This window comes from Protopterus annectens, chromosome 7.part0 (assembly GCF_019279795.1).
Source record: "Protopterus annectens isolate FY-2018-M chromosome 7.part0, PAN1.0, whole genome shotgun sequence".
Lineage (NCBI taxonomy): Eukaryota > Metazoa > Chordata > Ceratodontiformes > Protopteridae > Protopterus > Protopterus annectens.
Window position 1 is genome coordinate 487,745,848 of NC_056739.1, and position 25,253 is coordinate 487,771,100.

The 25,253-nt window shown below is 42.3% G+C and overlaps 1 protein-coding gene across 2 annotated transcripts in view; it reads left to right on the top strand.

Moving 5' to 3' along the window:
• Window positions 1-25,253, top strand: part of RNF167 (ring finger protein 167) — a 1,911,234-nt gene that overhangs the window by 672,099 nt on the left and 1,213,882 nt on the right. For both annotated transcript variants that reach the window (XM_044077088.1, XM_044077087.1), the window contains exon 5: window positions 15,348-15,435. In XM_044077088.1, the coding sequence (XP_043933023.1) occupies window positions 15,348-15,435 (88 nt within the window). The remainder of the gene's footprint in view (window positions 1-15,347; window positions 15,436-25,253) is intronic.

The following is a 25,253-nucleotide window of genomic DNA, read 5'->3' on the forward strand; positions in this document are numbered from 1 at the left end:
CATTTCTCTGCTGTGCCATTTGGAAACTGTCTTCTACCCCAAGGGTCTTCATCAAATGCCTCACTCCCATGAATGCTTTTTGCAGAGTGAAGGGAGTACAGATTTTTCCTTACCTGGCCGACCTGCTCTTTCAGGCCTCTTCTCCAGAGATTTTTGCTTCAGCATTTTCACTTTGCAATTTGTCTTCTACAAAGCCTGGGGTTTACTGTTAGTTTTCAAAAGTCATTCCTGACACATTTTCAGGATCATGTTGTCCTAGTGTGCAGGCCCCAGACAGTTCCACTGCTGACATCCCTGCCTCCCCCCAAGGCCTTAACACTGATTGCCTTCTTTCAATCCCTTCTTCCTCTGTTGTCAGTTACTGTCAGGGAGTTTCTAAGGGTTCTGGGATTCATGACTTCTACCATTCCTATGCTTCCTCTAGCCAAGCTGCACACGAGAAAGCTCCACTGGTTTCTAAAGTAAGTGTGGCTTCAACATTCTCATTCTTTAGAGTTTCTAGTTCCTCTTCTTCCATGTCTCAAGCTGGAACATCATTGGTGGATTCATCAGTTGTCCCTCAACCCAGGGCTTCCTTGTCATCCTCCAGCCCCCTCTCAGGAACTCCTCACAGATGCTTTGGATGTGGGATGGGGACATCCTGCAGTCCTCTGAAAATGCAGGGTCTTTGGTCTCTTCATCAAAAGAAGGATCATATCAGTGTCAAAGTAATGAGAGCTCTTCTGGCTCTTCAGGCTTTTCTTTTCTTTTCCTTCCAGGGCCCTGCAGCATTCTCGCAGACAATACCGCAGTGATGTGGTATGTCAACAAGCAAAGGGGACAAGGTCTTATCTTCTGTTCAGACCAACTCTTCAGGTGTAGGATGTAGTTACTCAGTATCAGGTGACCCTTCAAGCAGTTTGTTTTCTCAGTTCAAAACATCTTTGCAGACTCTCTGAACAAGTCCATAACACAATCCCACAAATGGATGTGCTTCTGGACATTGTCTACCAGTGGGCACTCCTCAAGTAGATCTCTTTGCCTCCCCTCTGAACAGACAACTTCCTCTCTTTTGTACCAGAGTCACATTCCCATGTCCTGTGGCTTGGAAGGTGGATGCCCTATCTTTTTTTTTTGGAAGGGGATGTTTCTTTATGCCTTCCCCTCCCTTTCCTGTCATTCTGAAAGTCCTGTTCAGGATAAAACAGGATGCTCCCAAAATCTTGCTGGTGAATCCGTTTGGGCCCAGACAGCACTGATTCCATCTTCTTCCACATCTTGCCAAGGGCAGTATCACAAGTTACCTCACAGGGTGGACCTACTCATACAAGACAAAGGATCTCTCATCCATCCCTACCTGTCCTGTGTTCAACTGACATTGTGGGTGATAGGGTTTGGATCCCCCACAGACACTTTTTTTCTTAGGAAGTGCTTCAGGTCCTGCAGGAGACCAGGAAACCCACTACAAGGGATTCTTACTTATCCAAATGGAAGAGTTTTTTGTTTGGGGTCTTTCTTGGAACCTGGATCCATTTACTGTGGATATTCCTTTGGTTCTCTCTTATTTGTGTGAATTGCTCAATGCTGGATTGACCTATTCTTCAGTTAAGGCTCACCTTTCTGCTATCTCTGCTTGTCTGCCTTTAACTACCCCTTTAACCTCTAGATTTGAGACCAAACAGTTAATGAAAGGCATTCTTCATATTAGGCTTCCCAGGAAGCCTGCCCCTCCTTTCTGGGACCTTAATTTTGTTTTAGAAAATTTGACACAGATTCCTTTTGAGCTTGCTGGCTTAAGCTTCCTTGCAGCATTGTTCTTGGAAGACTGTTCTTCTTTTGGCCCTTCTGCAGATGGGTGTCTAAGCTAGAAGCCCTTATGGCTGTTCCTCCTTTATTAGTTTTCCATAACAACAGGCTGTCCCTTCATACTAGTCCTTCTTTTATGCCCAAGGTGGTTAATGAGTTGTCTCTTAATCAGTCTGTTCATTTGCCCATCTTTTTTCCTTCTCCACAGTCTGCTAGTGAGAAGGTTTTGTACACCTTGGATTTGCATAGACATCTCTGATATTATTTGGATAAAACTAAAGCTTTTCATAAATCTGACCCGCATTTTGCTTCTTTTCATCCTAGGTATTTAGGTTTGTCTGTTTCCAAGCAAAGCATGTCTTCTTGGATTTCTAAAGCCATTTCATTTTTGTATTCTTTTCATGGGAACAGCCTTCCTTTCTTTGTTAAGGCTAATTCTACTAGGACTATGGCTTCTTCTTTCTCCAAGGGTTTGGATACTAATTCTATTCTTGAGGTACTTGCCTGGACCTCTGTGCATACCTTTACCAAGCACTGTAAGTTGGTTGTAATTTCTAGGACCAGAGATGGTTTGCCAGAGCCATTTTCCATGACTTCCTAGAGGGCTCTGCTGGGCATTTCCCCTCCCTATCTTCTTCCTGAACTATTGCACACTCTGTGTTGTGAAGAATACTGCAACTGTAATATGGAAGGAGATAGTACAGTTGTGTAAAATCTTAACATAGTAGTAGATGCCCTTCTCTTCATTTGCAGTATTCGCTCCAGCCCTCCTCCCCTGGTCCTTTTTCCTTCTGGATGTGCTTGTTACTTAGTAGTATCCTTGGGCTGCCATTCCTACTGGGGCTTTTCAGTTCTGAGGATGGTAAATCTGGATGTCACCTTTATGCCCTGCACTGTGTGTGGGGAACATATATGTGATGTACAGCATACCCATTACAAACTGAAGGTTTTGGTATACTGGCCGGACATTGGGCTGCCTTTGGCAGGGGACCCCATTATAAAGAATATTGCAACAGTGAAGAGAAGGACATCTATTGTTATGGTAAGATTGTACACAACTCTACTTTAATCTGTCAAATGTTTGCTTCCCCTCCACAAAAATCACATTGATCCATAGCTGTCAATTTTGGCAACACATTGCCATTGTTTTAACTAGTGTAGACATAACACTTTATAATCAAGGTTTAAAATTGAAATGGGCCTATATGAAGCTGGGTCTGATGGGGCTTACCTTCTTTAGGTATTAGAGCCACCACAAATTTGTTTTTCCAGTATGTTGGTGCTTCCCCTCCTATTAAAATACTGTTAAACAAATCCTTCCAGATATTGATCACCTTTTTTTCTCCTAACTTTCAAATGTGTGCAAGAATACCATCAATTCCTGGAGGCTTTCCTGCAGATTGATTGTATGTCATCTTTTTTATCTAATCTCCAACTGTTTTAACTGTTAGTTATTGAGCCTCATCTGTCCATAACATTGGGATACTTAAGTCTTCCATAAGTATTTTTTGCTTTTTCCTGATTTTCCCATTTCTTTGCTTTATACAAATTTTCATTAAAATTTCTGAACTATCTGTAATACCTCTACAGGATCTCTGGTTATTTTTCTTGCTATAGGTTCCCAAAGTTTAATGATAACCATTTCCACTTTCTGTTGCAGAAGTCATTGTGTTAAAAGTTTTTGTGCTTTGGAGTTATAAAAAAGTTGCTTAAAGCAGTCTTTCTAAACTCATGCATATTATCCATATACTCCCTTATTTTCTCTTTAGGACTCTGCATTTGAATTCTTTTCTTTTTTTCTGTGAGATTTCTCTTATTTTGTAGTGCTTTAACCTTTGTCAGCCCCTCTAAATAATTCCAGTTATTTCTTAGCCATATCTCTTTTTTTTTCCTTTTATTTCTACCCTTTTTAAAACTTCACTTTAATTTTATCTCACTCACCAGCTTTAACTTCTAAGGAAATTTCTATCTTGCTTAATAGCTCTCAAATAAGTTCCACTACCCATTTCTCTTTTTAACAGGTAGATGGGGAAGCACTAGTTTCTCATTTTTACTTCATTCCACTACATTATTATCTTAGTTTTTATTGGTGTATGATCTGAAATAGTTATCGGATATATGCAGAGGCTTTCAATTAAATGCACATATTCCTGTGAAGTATAATTTCTGTCTAGTCTAGCCCAGTTATTGTACCTTGGGGAATTATATTCAAATTTTCAGAGTTCCTACTACTGAATTCAGGTCTCCTGTACCAAATAGTTTAATAAACGTCTTCATAAGTCTGCCATCTTTCTTGTGTTTTCCTTTCTAGGTCTCCCAGATATGTCCTCACTGTTGCAAATCAAGTTCTTGTCCCCACCTGTAAGTAATATTTCCTGCTGAAAGCTGACCGTTTCTCCTATTTTTAGGTGAAATGTTAATACATGCTAGTTTAATCCTCCTCACATGCCAGTAGCTCCTTACTACCAAAAATCCACAGTTATTATTTTTCCCCTTTTCTATAACTGTTGGAGCCTCTTTAACAATTAGTGTAAGTATTCCCCTTTTCCTTTGTCTATGATACTCTGCAGAATATCCATCATGAAAACCCTTGTTTATTAAATCCACATGCTTCTTTCCAAATGTGTCTCTTGTAGCATTACTATTTGCTTTCTGCATTTCTTAATATATTGAAGTACTCTTACCTTTTTGCCTATAGCTATGAGGCCATTCAGATTCTAGAATAATATTGATAGTGTAGCTTATTATAAGAAGTTATTATTCCCACCTATTATAAATGACAGTTTTTAAAATGTCTGTTTCCAGTTTTTGTGTTACATGCACTCACTGTTGTTAGGCAGGTTGATCTTTTATACAGTTGTTTCTTGTCATCTGTATTTTAACCAGTGTTACATTTTACAAGACTCTCTGTTTTAATGATATCCCTAAAAAAAAAAAAAGTCTCCCAGAACATACCCATAACTTGTTAACTTAAAACATACACATAAAACTATGTATACCTTCAGATAAAGACGTTTTAACTTTCCTGATAAGAACAATTGTTCCAAATTCACAGCTACATCCACAGGCATTACCTAACATAAAAATTAATGTTATATGCGCTAAAGCAAGTTACATCCTGTGCTCCTACATACACAGATTGCTATCTGTTCTTGTATGATCTTTATTCCCCTCCCATATGTGAAAAATAGCTTGTATGCTCTCAGAAGGCATTAACATTAAGCTTTTAAAAAAAGGTGGTCTGGCTTTTATTGCCTGTGCCTGCCGTCAGCTTGTCTCCTTGGAAATATAAGAACAGAATGTATAGCTGCTGTAAGCTACAGACTTCTCAACTCACACTGGATATTTATTTGCTAAAGGAACGGTTTTCATTACACTCAGTGTTCTCTTAACATTTTTTTCTGCAAGCAACTAGATATTGGATTAAGCCAAGGGCCTTAATACAGACGTTCATCTATGCAAAAGTGAGATAAAACTTATCATCTCTACATATATATTATAATTTTTGCCCTTTTACACCCCATTCTCCAATTCAGCAACTAAAGATTACTGCATATTCATTTAAACAAGCTTTTGTTCAGTATTTCTTTTTTTACATTGTAATGCTTACATTTCTTAAAACTAAACAAGAAAAAAGGTAATGTTAAGTTGTCAATCTCGCCTTCATTCTTGCTTGATGGGTTCGGAGCCGATCCTCGGCTCCGACTCGGCACTTGCTAAGCTCGAGAGTCACTTTTACCAGCTCGAGGCAGCCCCATATCTCATGATGCAAGGCAGTAAGTACCCAGATCTCGTTTGCCGCTTCGCTGATGAGGTCCTCCTTTTACCAGCTCCTGGTAAGTGAATTGTTACTTTACTATTTTAGCCCCTTTCTTCAAAAAAACTTAAAATTATTAGTTTTAACTTAGTTTTAGTCCCTTTCTGACAAAGAATTTCCCTGTCTCCTTATAACTTTCAGTCAGACTTTCACCCATCCCATCCCCCCCTTGTTAGGGTGTGTGTGTGTGTCTGTTATTGATACCTTTTGATATATATTTAATTTAATTTCTTGGACTGGTGTTGTGTGTGTGTTTTATTCACCATGTCTAAGGAAAGGGTCTCAGGCTTTAAGAAGTGTGACTCGTGCTGTCAGAAGATGTCTCTGACAGACGGTCACACTTCTTACTGCCTGGGGCCTCTTCACCTGCAGGACTCCTGTGCTATATGTCATTCTTTTAGCCAGAGAGTCCTGCAGGAAAGAAGAAATAAATTGATTTTGAGGGGCCTTCTTAAGCCGGAGGGCTCTCCGGCTAAGTCGGCCCCATCTAAGACTTCTAAGTCTTCCAAGGCCCAGGCTTCTGTGTCCAAGCCTGTGGCCTCGGCTCCGACTCATTCAGAGTCGAGATCGGCTCCGGCTGGAGCCGATTCTGGGTTACCTAAACCTTCGGTACCGATGGCTATCGGTGCCGACTCTGGTTCGACCACTTCGGTGTCGGCTCCGATCGGTTCCGACCACAATGTGGCCCAGGCATCGGTGTCGGCTCCGATCGGCTCCAACACCCTTACTTTTATGGCCGTATCGGCTCCGGCTGGAGCCGATGCATCGAAGCTACCTGTCGGTGCCGATAAGTTGTCGGCTCCGACAGTTTCTGTGGTTTCATCGGCTCCGATGGTTCATTTGAGGAAGAGGTCTAGGTCCCCTTCCTTGGAGCCGATACTTTCGGCTCCGGCTTCGCCTCTCCTCTCGGAGCGGAGCCATCGGAGCCGATCTTCAAGGTCATCCAGGCTTTCTGACCATGATTTGGAGAGAGTGGTCAGCAGATTACTAAAGTCACAGGCACTGGCCCAAATGCTACATAGTCCGTCTCAGCAGACAACTATTAGTCCACACCCCATTGCAGTTCCTCCTTCGACTCTACCCCAGAGTTTGGAGTTGGAGTCTTCGGGAATGGTTTCTGCTATGGCTGAAGGACAGATACCCCCTTCTGCTCCTTCAGCCTCTACTCTTATCTCCTCTTCGAGACCTTCCTTAGAGTGATTCGGTGGCCGGGCTTCCCTGGTCTCCTCCGAGGGGGTGAGTGGCATCGGATCCTTGTCCGAACCCGCTCTTCCCATTGGAGCCTCGGCCTTGGTGAGCTCGGCTCCGACATCTGCCTCGGAGCCTTCCTTTTCGGTGGGTCCTGGAGTTCCTAGTTCTTCGGAGCGGGTTCTCTCGGACCTCCCTGTGAGGGGAGCCTTCGAGGTGATGAAGAGTGTGCTGGCCACTGGTCTCAGCCAGCAGTCTGTTCCCTTAGCTCCTCCCTCTATGGTGCCTGTTGACATCTCTGCCACTTCTCTTGCTCCAGGACCCAGAGATCCCCTCCGCCTCAGGTTTCCCCACTGGGAATATCCCCCTCTTCCGAGGATTCTCCTGATTTGTCGGGAGATCCTCCGCAGAAGAGGACATGTAAGAGGAAACACGTAGACTCCCCGAGTCTATCACTTCAGATACTGACTTAGATGAGTCAGAGGGATCCCCAAGATCCCCCTCTGAGGATGTCTCCTTCTCAGACATCCTAGAACTCCTTAGACAGAGGGGAAACTGGCCCACCAATAATCCCTCTGAGGATGAGTCAGTATACCTGGAGGCGTTTGGATCTCGGCCCTCCACCTCCTGGGTGTCTCCGCCTTTCGACCCCCTTATGCAGGTTATTGCTCGAAGGCGTGGGCTGCTCCTGACTCTGTAGAGCCAGTCCCTAGGAGGCCTTCTAAATTTATTACTGCCCGTCGGACAAGCAATTCCTTACAAAAGGTGTCCCCGCTGATGCCATGGTGGTGGCGGCTGCCACCAAGAAGGAACTTGCAGATCCTTCCGTACCTGCCCATCCTCCTAATAAGGACTCTAGGACCATGGATAGATATGGTAAGCGGATGTTTTCTTCAGCGACCTTTGCTATGCATTCGCTGAACTACCTATGTCACTTCACCAGACTCCAAAGGGATATCCTTAAGGAGCTAGGTGAAGTTGTGCAGGATCCTACAGCTGCAGGGGCTCAGGAAAAAATTGCTTCGCAGCTAGGAACCCTTAACTCCATTGCAAACTCCTCCATGCGGCTGATATCATATGCTGCTGATGGAGCGAGTAGGGCCGCAGGTACAGGTGTGGCTCTTAGACGCCAAGCCTGGATGCGGCTATGTAATTTTGCAGATCCCTTTAAGGCGTCCTTCACAAACTCTCCCTTTGATGGGTCAGCTTTGTTTGGCCCTCAAGTGAAGGAAACGTTGACCAGGTGTGAGCAGGACGGCAAAACTCTTTCTGCCGTAGGAGTCCGTTTTTCCACCCCTTCTAGACCTTATCCCAAAGGACAAAAGGGTGGCAAAATGTGGTTCCGCAAATCCCAAGGAGTCACGCCGGATTCACGTGGTCAGTTTACCTCTAGAGGCAGAGGGGGTAACAACAACAGACGCCGCTCTAGAGGCAGAGGGGGTCCACAAAACCAGGGAAACAGAGAGTCTCTCTCTGACAAGCCCTTTCAGCATCCCTGAGATGTTGCCCGGCTGTCCCTCCTTGGAGGCAGTCGGGGGAAGACTATCGCTGTACCCAGAAGCCTGGCGTTCTCTCACTCAAGACAGATGGGTACAGTCGATCATATCCGAGGGTTACAAAATTCCTTTCGAGGAAAGTCCTTTCTATCCCTCAAATTCCCTTCCAGATGTACCACCCGGTCTAAGGGAAATTGCAGAGTTAGAAGTCTCAAAACTACTGCAAAAAAGAGCCATTCAGCCAGTTACAACAGACCATTCAGAGCCGGAATCTACTCGAGGTTCTTTTTGGTCCCCAAAAAGACGGGAGACTGGAGACCAATATTGGATCTCAGCAGACTCAACAAGTCTGTGAGGAAGACAAGATTCCGAATGGTCACTCTTCAGTCGATTCTGCCCTTCTTGCAGAAGGACAACTGGATGTGCTCAATAGATCTTCAGGATGCGTACTATCACATAAAAATTCACAGACGCTCCAGGAGATTTCTCCGCTTTCGGCTGGGGTCCAGTCATTTCCAGTTCAGAGCCCTGCCCTTTGGTCTCACCACAGCCTCCAGAGTGTTCACCAAATGCATGGCAGTGGTCACGGCTCACCTGAGACGTCAAGGATTCCAGGTGTTTCTGTATCTCGATGACTGGCTCCTTTCAGCCACCACCAGGCATCAGCTTGTTCAAGCCAGGGATTACACAATAAATCTTTGTTCTCATTTGGGCATCTCGATCAACTTCGAAAAGTCATCCATATTGCCCTGCCAGTCTATTACTTTCATAGGCGCAAACTTAAACACTGTTCGGATGTCAGCTACCCTTACAGACCAAAGAGTTTCAGACATTCAAAGTCATGTCAGGATCATTCTAGCCAACAAGAAAGTACAGGCCAGAATGGCTCTAAAGGTATTAGGCCTCATGGCTGCGGCCATTACTCTTCTTCCCCTGGCTCGCTTCTACATGCGCCTTCTTCAGTGGATGTTGTTCACTCAGTGGTCTTACCAACAACTTCCAATGCGTCACCAAATTCTGGTGACACAGATTTGCAAAAATCATCTTGCTTGGTGGATCACTTCTCCCCAGATTCACCAAGGCAGACACTTTGTACCCCCATCCCCGGTAGCCACTGTCACCACGGATGCCTCCCTGATCGGGTGGGGGGGTCATTATCAGGGCAGGATGGTTCATGGGACGTGGCAACCGTTCGAGTACCACCTGCACATAAATGTCCTAGAGATGAGAGCAGTGCTTTTAACATTGCAAGCCCTCAACGACTTTCTTCCTGTAGGGACAATTGCAGTCCACACAGACATGTCTGTAGTTTGGTATATCAACAAACAGGGCGGAACCAAGTCCTATCCCTTGTGTCGAGAAGCGCTCAGACTTTGGCAATGGGCGATCTCCTCTCATCGGTTTCTGGTAGCAACGCACATCCCTGGGAAAACCAACATTTTAGCGGACAGATTGAGCAGAGCTATTCTCATGCCTCACGAGTGGTCTCTCAAGCAATCTATAGTGGAAGAGATTTTTCTGGAATGGGGTCGCCCATGTTGCGATCTTTTTGCTACTCCTCAAAACAGCAAATGCCCAGACTTCTTCTCTCTCTTCCCTCTGTCAGGCCATCCCCCCAGAGACGCTCTGACCCAGGATTGGCCCCAGTCACTTCTTTATGCCTTTCCTCCTTTTCCCCTGATCCCTCAAGTTATCCAGAAAGCAACCGTTTTGAGAGCCAAAATGATTCTCATTGCTCCTTATTGGCCTCGACAAATTTGGTTTCCGTTCCTCCATCGTCACCTTTTGGTGCAGCCGTGGCATCTGGACCCAGTGCCAGATCTTCTGATTCACCAATCCGGTCAGCTGCACCAGTCTATCCCTTCTCTCAACCTCACAGCATGGTTGCTCCACTTCCTTCCTTAGCCAGGCTTCCTTTGATCTCTAACCCTGTTAGAGACATCATAGTAGCTTCTTTAAAATCCTCTACCAGGAGGATTTATACAAGCAAATGGAAACGTTTCTCTTATTGGGCTAAAGCCAAGAATATTGATCCCTTCACTGCCCCAGTTCAGGCAGTTTTGGACTTCTTAGCGGAGATTTTTCATGCAGGCTCCTCCTCTTCCACAGTTAGTGTTCAATTGGCTGCTATCTCGAACTTTCATGTTGGGATCGCAGATCACAATATTATGTCCCATAGGCTTTGTAGAGCCTTCTTGAAAGGAATTTTCCTCCTGAAGCCTCCAATCAGGAATCCTCCTCCTCAATGGGATCTAAATTTAGTGCTGACATCCTTGATTCTTCCCCCCTTCAAGCCAGCTGTTTCTTGCTCCCTAAAATTTCTTTCTTGGAAAACCTTATTCCTAGTAGCTATTACATCGGCCAGGAGGGTGTCTGAACTTCATGCTCTATCGGTTCGACCCCCCTATTTGGTCTTTCACAAAGACAGAGTATCATTGAGAACTAATCCGACCTTTTTGCCTAAGGTCGCCTCAAAGACTAATTTGAATCAATCCATTGATCTCCCTGTATTTTTTCCAAACTATTCAAACAGATCGAACAAAACTACATTATCTTGATGTCCACCGCCAACTCAGATATTATTTGGACAGAACTAAACAATTTAGGAAATCCGATCAACTCTTTGTTTCCTATGCTGATAACAAGAAAGGCCTTCCTGTCTCTAAAGTGACCTTATCTAGATGCCTTTCTTCTGTCATCTCTGAAATTTATCGGCTCAGGGGAAAACAGCTGTGCTCAAAACCTAAAGCACATTCAACTAGAAGCTTAGCTACTTCTACAGCCTTTCAAGCTAGACTTCCTTTAGACACTATTTGTGCAGCGGCCACTTGGGCCACTCCTCATACTTTTGTTTCCCATTACAAATTGGACTTGGCCTCCAGGGACAGAGCCAGTTTTGGCTCTACAGTCCTCAAGAGTCTGTTCCATTGAGCCACCCAGGATAGAGGTGCTAGGGACGCGGTCCCATCAAGCAAGAATGAAGGCGAGATTGACAACTTAACATTGAGAAGTTATGTACCTACCATAACGTTCCATGTTAGTTGTCTTCTCTCGCCTTTTTTCTTGCGACCCTCCCTCCTTCCCCCAGGCCTGGACAGACCTTTTTCTACAAGGAATTATTATGCTTAAGACCATTCAGAGCTGGTCCTTCTTCCATCCTGTAGGCTTTCTTTCTTCCTTTGGGAAGTGTTTATGCTTGGTGCTATTGCCCTTTGTCATCAAACGAGATCTGGGTACTTACCGCCTTGCATCATGGGATATGGGGCTGCCTCGAGCTGGTAAAAGTGACTCTCGAGCTTAGCAAGTGCCGAGTCGGAGCCGAGGATCGGCTCCGAACCCATCAAGCAAGAAAGAAGGCGAGAGAAGACAACTAACATGGAACGTTATGGTAGGTACATAACTTCTCATTTTGTTTACTTTAGTATCTTTGTTACATAAATCAGTAATTGAAAATTCTTTACTTACTTAACTTGCAATTTATATCATGAAGTGTTTTATACAAATGCTGTTAAAAACAAAATTGTTTTGCTTAAGTTATTTTTTTCTTTGCGTCTTTCCAAGCATTAATGACATTATGTGGAATATATGCTTTTCAGTTCCCCAAAAATTTAACAAAGTCAGCAAAAGCCCAGTCTTTCCAATTTTTCTTATAACACCATATTTCACAACTGTGATTGATGCTGTATAATCTCACAGTTGTTCACTAATTTTAGTGTTGCTGGTCTTCTTCCTGTTCATCTCTATCTCCCAACCCGACTTTGGCTTAAGTCCAAGGTACTCTGATTCTTCTAGTCAGCTCCTGTGCTTTTTTCTCTCTCTCTCTCTCAAACCTTTTCCTTTGGAACATTGGAAAAGGTTTCATTGACAAAGTCTTTCTATGAGCTTTATTGTAAGATGGATGAGAAGCAGAGTCCACTTCTGTTTGATGACTTACTTTTTGTTTTATATACTTTTGTTTTTCCTCCTTTGTGTGTTTTGTATCAAAAATGACTTTGATCTTCCAGGAAAATATATTCTTAAGACAGCTGGATACAACAGATTGAATCTCACACCTGCCTCTCAACATTCCCTCATTGCTTGGGATAAATGTGCTTCTCTTCTGCCTGGATACATTGAGTGATCATTTTCTACAAGCACTCTACTATCTCCAGTTTTAGTACTTTGCCTTTCTGCCAGTTTTCAACTCTTTCAGCTGCTATGATTGCATCTTTACTAGTTCAGGTCTTGGTTGCTTTTACTTGGTCAGGTTTTAGCGCATACACACCATGTACTCTTTCAGTTAACAAATCCTGCTGTTGAATGTGGGTGAAGTTGTTTTGGTAGATTTTTAGTTGCACGTAGAACAGAAGCTGCTGTTTAAAAAGGGGGCAATTAGTAAAGATTCTAAAATAATACACAGTACTATATGAAAAGATTGGAAAAAGATATAGGATAAGAAATTTACAAGGGAACAATTGAAGGACTTATGAATGTCTCCCAAGTATGCAACAAAGTCTAGAACATTTAGGATTTTTGCTTGGAAGTGCTTGCATATGCATTTTTATACCCCAGGAAGACTCCAAAGAATTTTTCCTCAGGTGGATTGCAAATATTGGTAGTGTGATGGGGAAGAAATAGGTAATCAGGAACATATTTTGTTGGAGTGTAATGAGTTGACAGACCTTATAAATTTCCTGCAGACTGTTCTATCAGAAATACTACGTGAGTAAAGTGGTGTAACTGAAGAAATGATTTTTTGAGCTGTGATACAGAATTGGAATTGCCTAGACATAGTAAGGCCTTACTGAGTTTAATTCTGGTGGCTGCAAAAAAAAAAATACTAGAAAATAGAAATCAAAGTTTAAACAAGCTGTACTAGAAGTAGTGAATACAGTAACAGAGATAAAAGAACTTTCAGTGGGATCTATAGAAAAGGGTAGGAACAAATTACATTAAAAAAAATCTGAATTTTAGGAATAGTACATGCAGAATAATGTTTTGGAGGCGGAATGAGGTTTAAGGAGAGGGAGGAATTGAATGAGCTACGTAATGTTTTGTATGGAAAATTGTATGTGATATATAATGTTTGCAAATGAAAATATGTCTGTGTGGCTTGTTTTTCATTTATATAAATGTATGATTGCCCATGTCATAATTGCTATTCAAAAACATGTTTTCTTGTTTTAAAAAATTGAGCAGAACTCTACCTTAGTATACAAATCCAAATACATAATTTAAAGAAAACCATCAAAAATGTCCATGTTATGATTTTTTATAGAGTTTAAAGACAAGCTAGAATGATTAGTGTACAATGCAAAATACAAAATATTTATAACTTGGTGTAGTTTATAATTATAAAATTAGAGTGATTAAGGGATAATGGAGCCTTATCTGGGCTCCAGACAGACAGGCAGAGGCAGTAAATGGTTTTTATGTGTACATATGATCTGTGTGACCAGAGCTTTACTGCTTAGAGAGCACAATAAGGGAGTGTGAATGATCTATATAAGTGTGCTTGGCAGGAGTGATCATTTGTGCTGCAAATTAAATTGAAGTTTGTGGTTCAAGCTTGAGTATTTAAAGTTCAACCACTCTGAATTACATCATAGATATATGCTTGTTTCTATTATGTTTTACATTGCAGTATATGTGTACTTGCTATTTCCTGTAGACTCTAATTGTGTTGAGCTTTCTGTCAGAGCTATTGCTTGGAATTTCTCTCTCTCTCTTTTGTTTATGCTGCTCTTCTGTTTACAGAGAATGCTTTATGGCACCTTCAGGATTAGGACACCAACCTAATTGTAACATTTATTTATTTACACTTGTTTACTGGGTAGTGACCGAGTGGGCAAGTAGCCTGTTTTCAGCGGCAGACCAGGCAGAAAAGCTCCACCTAAAGCAAAAACAGATAAAAATACAGAAGTAATACCATACAATTTGTATAACAATGCAAAAAACTAGATAAAAATTTGTCAACATAAACAAATTAGAAACATGTAAACCAGACACTTTGTAATTGAGGAAACTGAAGTAGTCGGTGAGCATGCATAATGAAAGGATATGTGGTCACAAAAGTGACATTGTAGAAAGCTAAAACAGCGAAAATTGAAAATACATTAATAGAGCATTACAGAAATATAAAACAGTGTAAAAATGTTTGAGATACATGTAGTAATTACAGTCTGTCAGAGGAAAAAAACATTTTTTTTGAGAACAGAGATGATCCTGAAGGTTCGAGTTAAGTCTGATATCCCACCTGTGACCCATAGGATGACAGGACTAACAAAAACTAGAATACAAAAGATTTGTCTAAGTAAAATCACTTCAGCTAGCAGGTCTAAGAGACTTGTCTGTCTGATACCCAGAGAGAGAGAGAGGCAGTCTCCTAGATTTGCTAACTAAAGTGATTTTATCTGAACTAATTGTAACAGTTTTGGGCAGTCAAGGAGAAAGGGCAATTTTTGATGTAAAGCTTAGACCCTAGAGTTGCATTTGATATTTTGGGTGGGTAGAAGCCTGACCTTTGCCCAGCTGGCACATAGTACGTATGGGATGATCATTGGTTTGGGTACACAGGTGTTTTTGTTTTGTTCTGCCCTTCTGAAATGTTAGTTGTGGTTCAAATTGTCCTCTAGGATGAAAGTATGTCTTCACCGTGCTTCAAGTCAATAACTTCAGTCCCATGGAGGATGTTTCCTTCATTTCTCAGAATGCTCACTGGTTTGGCATTCTTCCCTCTTTTTAGGTAGGGGATTGATGAGTGAAAGGAAAAGCATTTGACCATTTTGTGGCTGGGGAGTAGAAGCAAACATTCTTGAAAAGAAATGAAAGAAGATGAAAAGATGAACCCTTGAAAGTGACTTGGAGATTGGAATGTCCTCTTCAGCTGAATGCATTACATAGGCCACTTCCAGTCCATTGCCTTAGCTTGATGTTTTCAGGTATGTTCCAGAGGTGTCACTGTTAAGTTCCACCTAGTTATGCTTGTTTAAGTCTAGAAGTTAATACTTTTGTTTTACATTTGCCTGGGGTAAAGAAGCCTTTGAGTTTGCTCAGTGTAATAATTTTATTTTTATTTACAGGTGCTGCATGCACAGCAGGCGGGGTTCAGTGCTGCTGTCGTGTACAATGTGGATTCTGACAAGTTACTAAACATGGGTTGGAGTGATGGTAAGCAACTTCATTCTGATTTAATGTAACCATGGCACCAAGCAGGTAAATGTTTTTGCTTAGAGTAGAACATCACTGGCACAGTGTGACTCTGACGAATCTCTAAAGTTGTATCACACAGATTTATTCTGGGATGAAAGGCAGTGATGAATCCATCACTGAATGGTAGATGGTCGAACATTTGGAGAGGAAGTAGGTTATTTACAAAATGGGCTAGGACCGGAAGAAACCTTTGTTTGAAAGGTATAATGTTCTTCTTTTTTTTTTTTTTTTTTTTTTTTTTTTTTTTGCAAGAACCTGATGAAATCAGTGTGAACTGAGGATGTTAAGGAATCCCAGCAGGGCACCTCTTGGAGACCAGGAGGGTCATGCATATTATCAAGGTGATTAGTGACTCTTAGCTGATTGGCCTGAGAAAGCACAATACAGATCCTTAGAAAACATGTAACAGGTGACATCATCTGTACTGACAATTTAAGTAAAATCCAAGCCAGCCATGTGTAACAGGAGTAAACGTGCTGCACCAGGTAACATGCTCACTAATTGTGCAGAAGGCTATGGGTTCTGTTCCCACACCAGGTAGATTGATTGCTGACATTGCAGTGCAGCATAAGGGGAAGGGGGATGCTGCACTGTTGAGATGTTAAACCAAGTTCCATCTGCTTAAAGGATAATGGAAGAAAATATCCCATCAATCATTATGCTAACTTGTCAAAAAAACAAACCCGTCAAGTGGAGCCAAAGACCGTACCTGCAGACACGAATGGCAGCAAACTCGATCTGAGAAGTTGATGGAGGAGTGGGGAGTTACGGGTAAGGGAGGCAGAGCCAAGACAGGCTGAAGACTTTTGAATTGGCTGGTGTTGTATCCGAAGTCCCACAGTTTGAACCAGATGGAGACAGACAATACAGATCTATCGTTATGCTGAATACATAAGTTTAATTTTTTTTCTGCTGTTGTGTGTGTGTGTGTGTGTGTGTGTGTGTGTGTGTGTGTTACTGGGTTTTATACATGGGTAAGTGTTTTAAAAAATGTATTGCTTGGGGGCATAAGCTGTCCATATACATTTATGTAGGTGCATCACTGCACATAAACTTGCAACTCCAAAATGAACGTATATGTGGCTAAATGTCAAAATTGTGATTCATTCTACGTCTGTAAAACCGAGCATAGAATGATAGACTGCATATACAAACATATATATTGTATTAGTAAACACAAACTGGACAATGCTTTAGCAAAGCATATAGAACAATATCCAGAACATGCATTTAAATTCTGGATACTTGATCAAGTGCACAATAATCCAAGAGGGGGTCCATTCACCTTATTATTAGAAAAGTTGGAATTGCTCTGGCAGATTCGTCTCAATGCTTATAACTTTCCAGGATTAAACGACATGTGTTCTATCACATAGGTTCATAGGTAGGTACTAGGCTATCGGCCCAAGGGCCTATGTAAGCCTAGCCAGCAAGGTTCCATAGCTTACGCCACCCAAGAAAGTTATTTTCCTGTGCCACTGTCCAGCAGAGACACAGAAGTGATCCCTGGGGTGTATTTCCTATTCACTCATCAAGACTTTGCTTGACATAGATGGGTAGCTTGTTCCAGAGTATAGGAAGTCTCTGGGACAGGAATCTATCCCTCCAGCGTGTCCTGTTTATTGTAGTGACAAGGTTTAGGTCCCTAGAGTGTGTAGCTTGGAGGGATTGGGATTTCATTAGGGGTAGCATGTCCAACAGCTCTGGGTTTGACATAGCTTTATATGTTAGGCAGAGATCACCTTGGAGTAGGCGATATGCTACGGAGTAAATCTGGAGTTTTTTTAAAACTGAAAAGTTTAATGAGATGAAATACTGTAGTAACAACATTATAGAAATTATGTTTTACTTATTAATTTTTCACTTGAAAATGTTTATAACGTAAGGTTAGGTAAATGAGGAGACTCTTTACATTTTTACGTAATTTTTGATTAAGATTTTCATCATATTGCTGCTGAGATAAATGTATTCACTTGCTTGTTGAATAAGGCAGTTTTAAAGAACAGGAAAATGCATATTATGTTCACAATGCTATTTTAACTACTGTTCCTTTAAATTTTAAGATGGAGAGAGAGCTGATTTTAATCATGGTTAAACATGACTATTTAAACCTGATTTTTGTAAATGTTAGTATCTGATGAAGTTCAAAGAAGTATTTGGATGAAAAGCGCTTCATTAAACTTTGTGGATTCAGTCTTCAGTGAAGTTGCCAGTTGTTTTTGTTTAATTTTCTTTTTTTTGTATCTTGGAGGTTGGAGTTTACAAGTGAACATTAGGCAGACAGGTTTTCAAGATAACCCTTCAGTGGGGCACTCCTTAGAGTTCTTTGCATCACCAACCAACCTTCAGCTACCCCAGTTTTTCACCAGGGATCCTTGTCCCACAGGCTGGTGGACAGATGCCTTCTCTCTTCTGTGGACAGGGAAGTTCTTTTATGTCTTTCCTCCTTTACATCCTCTTCCAAATATTTTCCTGAAGGTACAAAAGGAACCACTCAACCTCCTTTTATTGGCACCCCTTTGGCTGAGGCAACATTGGTTTCCCCTGCTGTTTCATTTGACAAAGGGAAATTACAGGAAAATACCTCTGCAACCAGACCTGATCACTCAACAAGAAGGATTGCTTCTGCCCCCAAATTCATCTGTCAGCTTGACCCTATGGATGATGGGATATTATACAATGACTGACCATTAACATTCCAGAAGGAGCACACTATTTGGTCAGCCCAACCAGCGTGCCCATTGTAAACGCGAGCATATACCAGTGGAAAACATCCAGTTGCCCGGACTTTTTCTATTAATGTATACTACAGAAATTGTACTTTCCTTTTGGCATTATTGTACTGTGATTACTTTAAAAATAAACTGATAAAAACTGAGGACTTTAAACTAAGGAGAGAGACTGAACAGACAGAAATAAAAGGGGTAATCAGGTGCAGTATACAAAACTAGAGAAATGTACCTGATTATTCTTTTATTTTCTCTTTTCCATCTCTCCTGTACGTTGAAAGTCTGTCTTTTTTTTTAAATTAAAAGCAAGACAAAAAAAGAAAAGGAGATCATGCTTTCTCCATTGCTTCCTTTATTCAGCAGTGATGTGCTACATAAGTGTGGGAATGAAAGTCCCATACACATGCACAGTACATCAAGAAAGCCCCAGGATGTGGGAAAAACATGGAAGAGCAGCACTATGCTGTTATACAAGGGCATTATTTAAGAAAAGTAACTTTTTTCTTAAGTAATGTCATTGTATAATAGCAATAACCGACTCTGTGTTGTGGTATATTGAAGATTTACCCATGGCTGGCTTTGTTTAATCATTTGGGCTTCGCCCTAGTGATTAAATCACAACTGTGGATAAATCTTCGATATACCATACCCATGTTGGTTATTGCTATATTAATTCCTCAAAAACACCTCTTCTCTGAAGAGGTTGTTCAAGTGCAGCAAGAAGTTTGGAGACCCACTACTAGAAAATCTTACATATATAAATGGAAAATGTTTTCCTGTTGGTGCCACAGATACAGTCAGGACCCTGTCTTGTCACAGGTTCCTGTTATAATGTAATGTCTTTGCAAACTACTTTGATCAGGTTTAGCATACTTTTCTTTAAAAGCTCACCTGTCAGCCATCAATGTCTGCCTTTCTTTTTACCCTCCACCTGTGGCTAGAGTGAAAGTCAAACTTTTCCTCAGGGGAGTCGTACATCTTAACACACCAAGGAAGCCTCTCTCTCTCTCTCTTGGGTTCTCCGTTTTGTGCTAGAAAAGCTTACACTGCCTCCCTTTGAACCTAGCGTCTTACACTTTTGTAAAATTCTGTACTTAGAAATCTATTTATCTGATGTTGTTAATCTTCTTTCCATTCATCACTGATGAGTTTGGTTCCGAGTCCTCGGAACCGAGTTGGCCTATTACCAAGCTTGCGCCAGTCAAAAAAAAAAACTCTTGAGCTAAGTCTCTACCCAGAATGCCCTTCTCCCTGTTACCTCAGATCTTGTTTGCCACGTAGCCGTAAAGCCGCGTTTCAGCCGAGCTCTCAGCTAAGTAAAATCTTTTTTGATATTTGTGTAAAAGTTTTTGGATATCTTCATGTTTTACTAAACCTTTGGTATTTCTAGTATCCTTTCTTCGATCTAACCGTATTTTCTCCACTCCACTCTACCCATTGTTACCTTTGGTAAACTTAAGTGCCATTGTTGGTATGGCCTTTTCGCTTACCCTTGTGGTATTTCTTCAGTACCCTAGCTGGTATTGCTTTCTCTTGCTTAACCTGTTAGCTTTTATCTCTATTTAGGTGCTTCCCTTTCTTCTCATATACAGTGTGTTGTAGTATTGGTATTTTTCTTGTGATTTTTTTGTGAATTTGGAACTGAGTGACTTCATTATTGTTGGATTATACAGTTAGTTGTGGTGTCCTTTCTATTAAAATATCGGATAAGAAGGGTACTTCTGGCTTTAAGCATTGTACTTTTTGTAAGGGCAAGATGTTCTTCGTGTTTCACTAATGCAGTCATTACACTTGGGTTATCCTGCTGGCAGGCTTCCCTCAGTCGGCCTGAATTCCAAAGTCTAGGTCCGGCGTCGGTTGCTGTCACCTCTTCCCTGACGTCAGTGCGCCAGGGGTATAAAAGATGCAGCCGGCGCCATTTTCTTCAGTCTTTCTTGCTGCGTGGTGCTCGAAGCATAAGCAGTTCGCAAGTGCCGGTTGGCCGACTCCTGAGAATTTTGTTTGAATTTCAGATCCGAAGTCTTCATTAAAAGCTAAGTACCCCGTTGGGGAAACTTTTTTCTTGCTCCAGACCGATGTCAGGAAAAGTTAATAGTTGTATTTCTTGTGGGAAGCAAAAACCTCATAAGGACTTTCATTCTTACTGTATTCCTTGCCTAGGCCTTGACTACGACGTTGCTAGTTGTCGGTTTTGTGCTAGATTTAACCAATGCACTATTAAGCGTCGGTACGATTTTGCATTACACTATTTTGGCAGAAGATTTAATTATACGATGTCGGATAGCCATCCAACTACCAGAATTCACAAGAAACGCAAAGAAAAGGACAGGCATCCGAGGTCCAAAACTGACGACGAGGCTTCTTCTAAGCCGGTTCTCAGTGAAGCACCTTCGCAGCCCCTGACGCCCGCCACTTTAGACCCGCAGGCCGCTACCAACTCCCATGTGGAGTCGACAAGGCCGCTGGATGCTCAAAGTATTGGACCTTCGGAGACTATTCCCTCAGATGGGTCCAGAGCCACTGAGCAGGCATCGGCTTCTGAGGGTGTTTTCAGACCTACTCAATTACACATTAAAACGACTTCAGCTTCAAAGGCAAAGACTAAAGCACCTTTAAAGACAAAGAAGCAAGTACAACAAACTCATGGACATGCCTCCATGCCCAAAAAAAAAAAAACAGATGCTCAAAATGGCCGAAGACTTAATTGCTTTGATCAGGGGTTCCCATCCCCCACCTGATAAAAGGCCTAAGCAAGAGACAGAATATGAATCTTCAGATCAGGTTTCCATTTCATCTGATTCCTCTTCTGAGCAGGAATACTCTCTTCCTCCCTATTAGGATTCTGATGCTGAAGAATCTATCCCTTCAGCCTCTCCTCCTGAGGATTACTCTTTTGGGGAAACCTTGCATACCATGAGGGAGCAGTTTCACTGGGAGAGCCAAGATTTTTCAGAATCTAAGAAAAGGCTCAGAGACTTCCTTTTACTACCACAACACAGGCCCCTAGCTATCCCACCTGTGTTAAACATTGCAGATGATGTATTTTCAGAGTCCAGTCTGACCCCTGACTCCTTACCTCCAGCTCCTGTTAAGCCAGACAGGTACTACAGGGTTCCTGACTCTCATAAATTCCTTTTCAAAAATCCTGCTGCTGACCCAGAAACAATCTCTCAGGGTCCCAAAGGGGTCAAGGCTTCCGCTGCAAAAAAAACCCTACCCCCTCAGACAGGAATTCTAGGGCATTGGACAGATGGGGAAAAAAGATTTACACTTCTGCTACATTGGCTATAAGGGCTTTAAATTGTCAGTTTCATATGCTCAAATATCAGCAATATATTATGTCACTGCTTAAACAGAAAATGTTGATAAATTCTGAATGTGCAGGAAACAAAGAAATGCAGGATTTATTGCATGCAGCTGAACAAGTTGGAAAGCATACTTTGCAATGTGGTTTTGATTCTTTGGAGGCCTCCTGCAGGGCCGCTGTTACAGGTTCTGTCATCAGGAGGCATGCTTGGTTAAAGGAACAAAATCTACCTGATCATGTCAAAGCAAAATTATTAGATGCTCCATTACAGCATGATACCTTGTTTGATGTTAAAGCAGAAGAGGTGTTAAAGAAAATGGAGGACAAAGCTAAATCTATGCAAACGGTTAAGGATTTCTTACAGGTACAGCCTCCTAGATTTAGCAGACACTGGCCTACAAAGAATTGGTCCTTTCCAGTGTCAGACAGACCACAAAGGGGCAGATACAGACACCCAAGAGGCAGATCCCAGCCCCAAGGTTCGTACAGGTTTAAACAATGGGGTGCTTCTACCTCCAAAAGTGGAGAAGTCAAATCGCAGCCATACAGGAAGCAGTCCCAGTGACTTCCCCCTGCCTGCACCAAGCACTTATCTTCTGGCAGCACCTTTAGGGGGAAAACTAGCACTTTTTGCTCAAAATTGGCACATAATAACCCAGGACAAATGGGTCCTAGACATAGTGTCACAAGGCTATAACTTTCTATTCCATACCCTGCCAAGGACAAATGGTTGGCCAGACCTACCAAAACATCAATGGACAGAGGCACAAAAGCAAGTCTCATCCCTCATGGACTTGAGGGCCATTCAACAAGTACCAGAGCAAGAGCAGGGACAAGGATTTTATTCAAGACTTTTCTTGGTCCCAAGAAAGGACAAGACCTGGAGACCAATACTGGGCCTATCTATTCTATACGCATTTCTGGATATACCAAAAATTCAAAATGTTGACTCTACAGCAACTTCTGCCCATGCTGGGAAAGAAGGCTTGGCTTGTGACTTTAGACCTAAAAGAGGCATACCTGCATATCCCAATCAGACCAACATGCAGAAGATACCTCAGATTCAAAGCTGGCTCAATGCACTACCAATTCTCTGCACTGCCCTTCGGCTTATCTACTGCGCCCAGGGTCTTCACAAAGTGCCTGGCACCAGTAATTGCATTCTGCAGACAAAGAGGAATACAAATATATCCTTACTTGGACGACTTGCCTCATTCAAGCAGAGAACAAGGACATTCTACTACAACATCTGGCGTTTGTAAAGAGATTTCTAACAGGCCTAGGGTACACAGTCAACGAAAAGAAATCAAAACTAGTACCCTCTCAAGAGATAATATTCTTGGGTGCAAGCTTAAATACAACTGCCCAGATGGCTTATCTCACGCCAGACAAACAGACAACTGACTACCTATTTCAACCTGTTGGCAACAAAGGCCCAGTTATCTGCAAGAAAAATTCTGCAGGCTTTGGGTTTCATGGCATCCTGCATTCTACTAATTCCATATGCGAGACTGCATATGAGGAAACTTCAATGGTACCTAAAAAGTGTTTGGACTCAACATTGCCACAGTCTGGAAACAATAATTACCCTCATTCCCTGCCTGCAACAGGAGTTTCGATGGTGGGCGAAGGCTTGTCACCAGAACAAGGGGCAGCCATTCACTTTACCCCCAGCCAGGCAAACATTAACAATGGATGTATCAGATTATGCCTGGGGGGCCCACATGGCAGGAAGGTGTATTCAAGGCACATGGTCCGCAAACCAAATGCATCTACATATCAATCAAAAAGAGATGCTCGCTGTTCAGAATGCCCTGACAGACGTCAAGGACCTACTTCATCCGGGACAACTACTGATAAAGACAGACAACACCACAGTCATGTGGTATATAAACAAGCAGGGAGGCACTCATTCTTACCCCCTTTGCAGACTAGCCATGACTTTGTGGGGCACAGCATTGACTTACCAAGTACATTTGCAGGCAGAATTCCTGCCAGGAAAGATAAATACTCTGGCAGACGAACTAAGAAGAAACCTCATGGATCCACACGAGTGGAAATTGGATCCACAAGTCTTCAGTATGATATCAAGGAAATGGGGATGCCCGGAGATAGATCTATTTGCCTGTCCTCACAACTACCAACTAAAAAGATTCTGCACAAGGACTTATCACAGACAAGCAGGAAAAGTGGATGCCCTATCTTTCAGTTGGAAAAGCTTAGCAGTGTATGCCTTTCCTCCACTGCCTCTCCTCCCCAAGGTACTCCTAGAGAGAAGCCAAAAATGATACTGATTGCCCCAGACTGGCCCCGCCAGTACTGGTATCCAATTCTAAGGAACTTGTCTCAATGCCCGGCTTGGACCTTGCCTCAAATACCTCATCTACTATCCCAACAAAACAATCAGATCCTGCACAGCCAGCTAGAGACTTTAAATCTGGCAGCATGGCTGATAATGTAGTCATACAAAATGCACCTCTCACTAAAGCTGTGATGGATGTCATTTTGGAGGCCAGAAGGCCTAGTACCTGAAAGTCTTGCGCTGGAAAATTGAAGAGATTCTGCGCTTGGAACCAGGCACAAGGAATTGACACAGCCGTACCAAATATTCCTCAGATTTTGCAATACTTAACTGCGGTGCTGGACAAAGGCCTATCCTTTTCATCGATTAAAATTCATGCCTCTGCCATTTCGGCTCATTATAATACAGAGCCACCAGTCTTTTCTCATCCTTTAAGGCAGTACCTCAGAGGAGCCAAAAACTTAATGCCTCCAAGGAAATCACCAATACCTGCATGGGACCTCAGTTATGTCTTGGAAAAACTCACCCTGCCTCCTTTTGAACCAGCCGCTACAGCTGATATAAAGTTTTTATCTTGGAAAACAGCTCTGCTCCTAGCAATAACTTCTGCAAGACGAGTCTCAGAGCTGCAGGCACTCATGGCTGTGGAACCTTTTATCATTTTTTATCCAGACCGGGTTTCTCTGAGGACAAACCCAACATTTATGCCTAAGGTAGTGTCCAGTGTGGCCCTTAACCAAGCTATTCATCTGCCTATTTTCTCTCCAAACCCACAGAATAAGGGGAGAGAATTCTGCATTCTTTGGACATACACAGACAACTATGCTTCTACTTGAACAGAACTAAAGCTTTCAGAAAGACGGAGCAACTACTAGTGGCATATGCTGCAGGATCACAAGGAAAGGCTATCTCAAAGCAGACTATTTCTAAGTGGATAAGCCACTGCATTCGTTTCTGCTATTCACAACATGGCAAGCCAGTGCCTAAGGGCATTAGGCCACATTCTACCAGAGCAGCAGCCACTTCAGCAGCCTTCCTCAGGGGAGTACCAACCCAAAGACATTTTAGAGGCTGCTACCTGGAGTTCAGTGCACACCTTTACAAAGCACTATCATTTACCACTCTACTCTAAATCCAGGGCAGGCTTTGTCACTGCAGTTCTGCAGGGCCTCATAGCCGCTCCTAATGCTTTATTAGCTCCAGCCTCCCAACCATAGCTTTGGGATTCAACCCAAGTGTAATGACTGCAACAGTGAAACACAAAGAACATAGTACAGTTGTGTACACTTACCATAAATGTAGATGTTCGAGTGTATTCACTGTTGCAGTCCACGTTACCCACCCACCAACCCCCATTTCTTTGCTGGAACTTATCTGCACTTCTCTAATCTATACAACCTATGTGGTGTATTTGCTTGTAGATGAAGGTATAGTATAT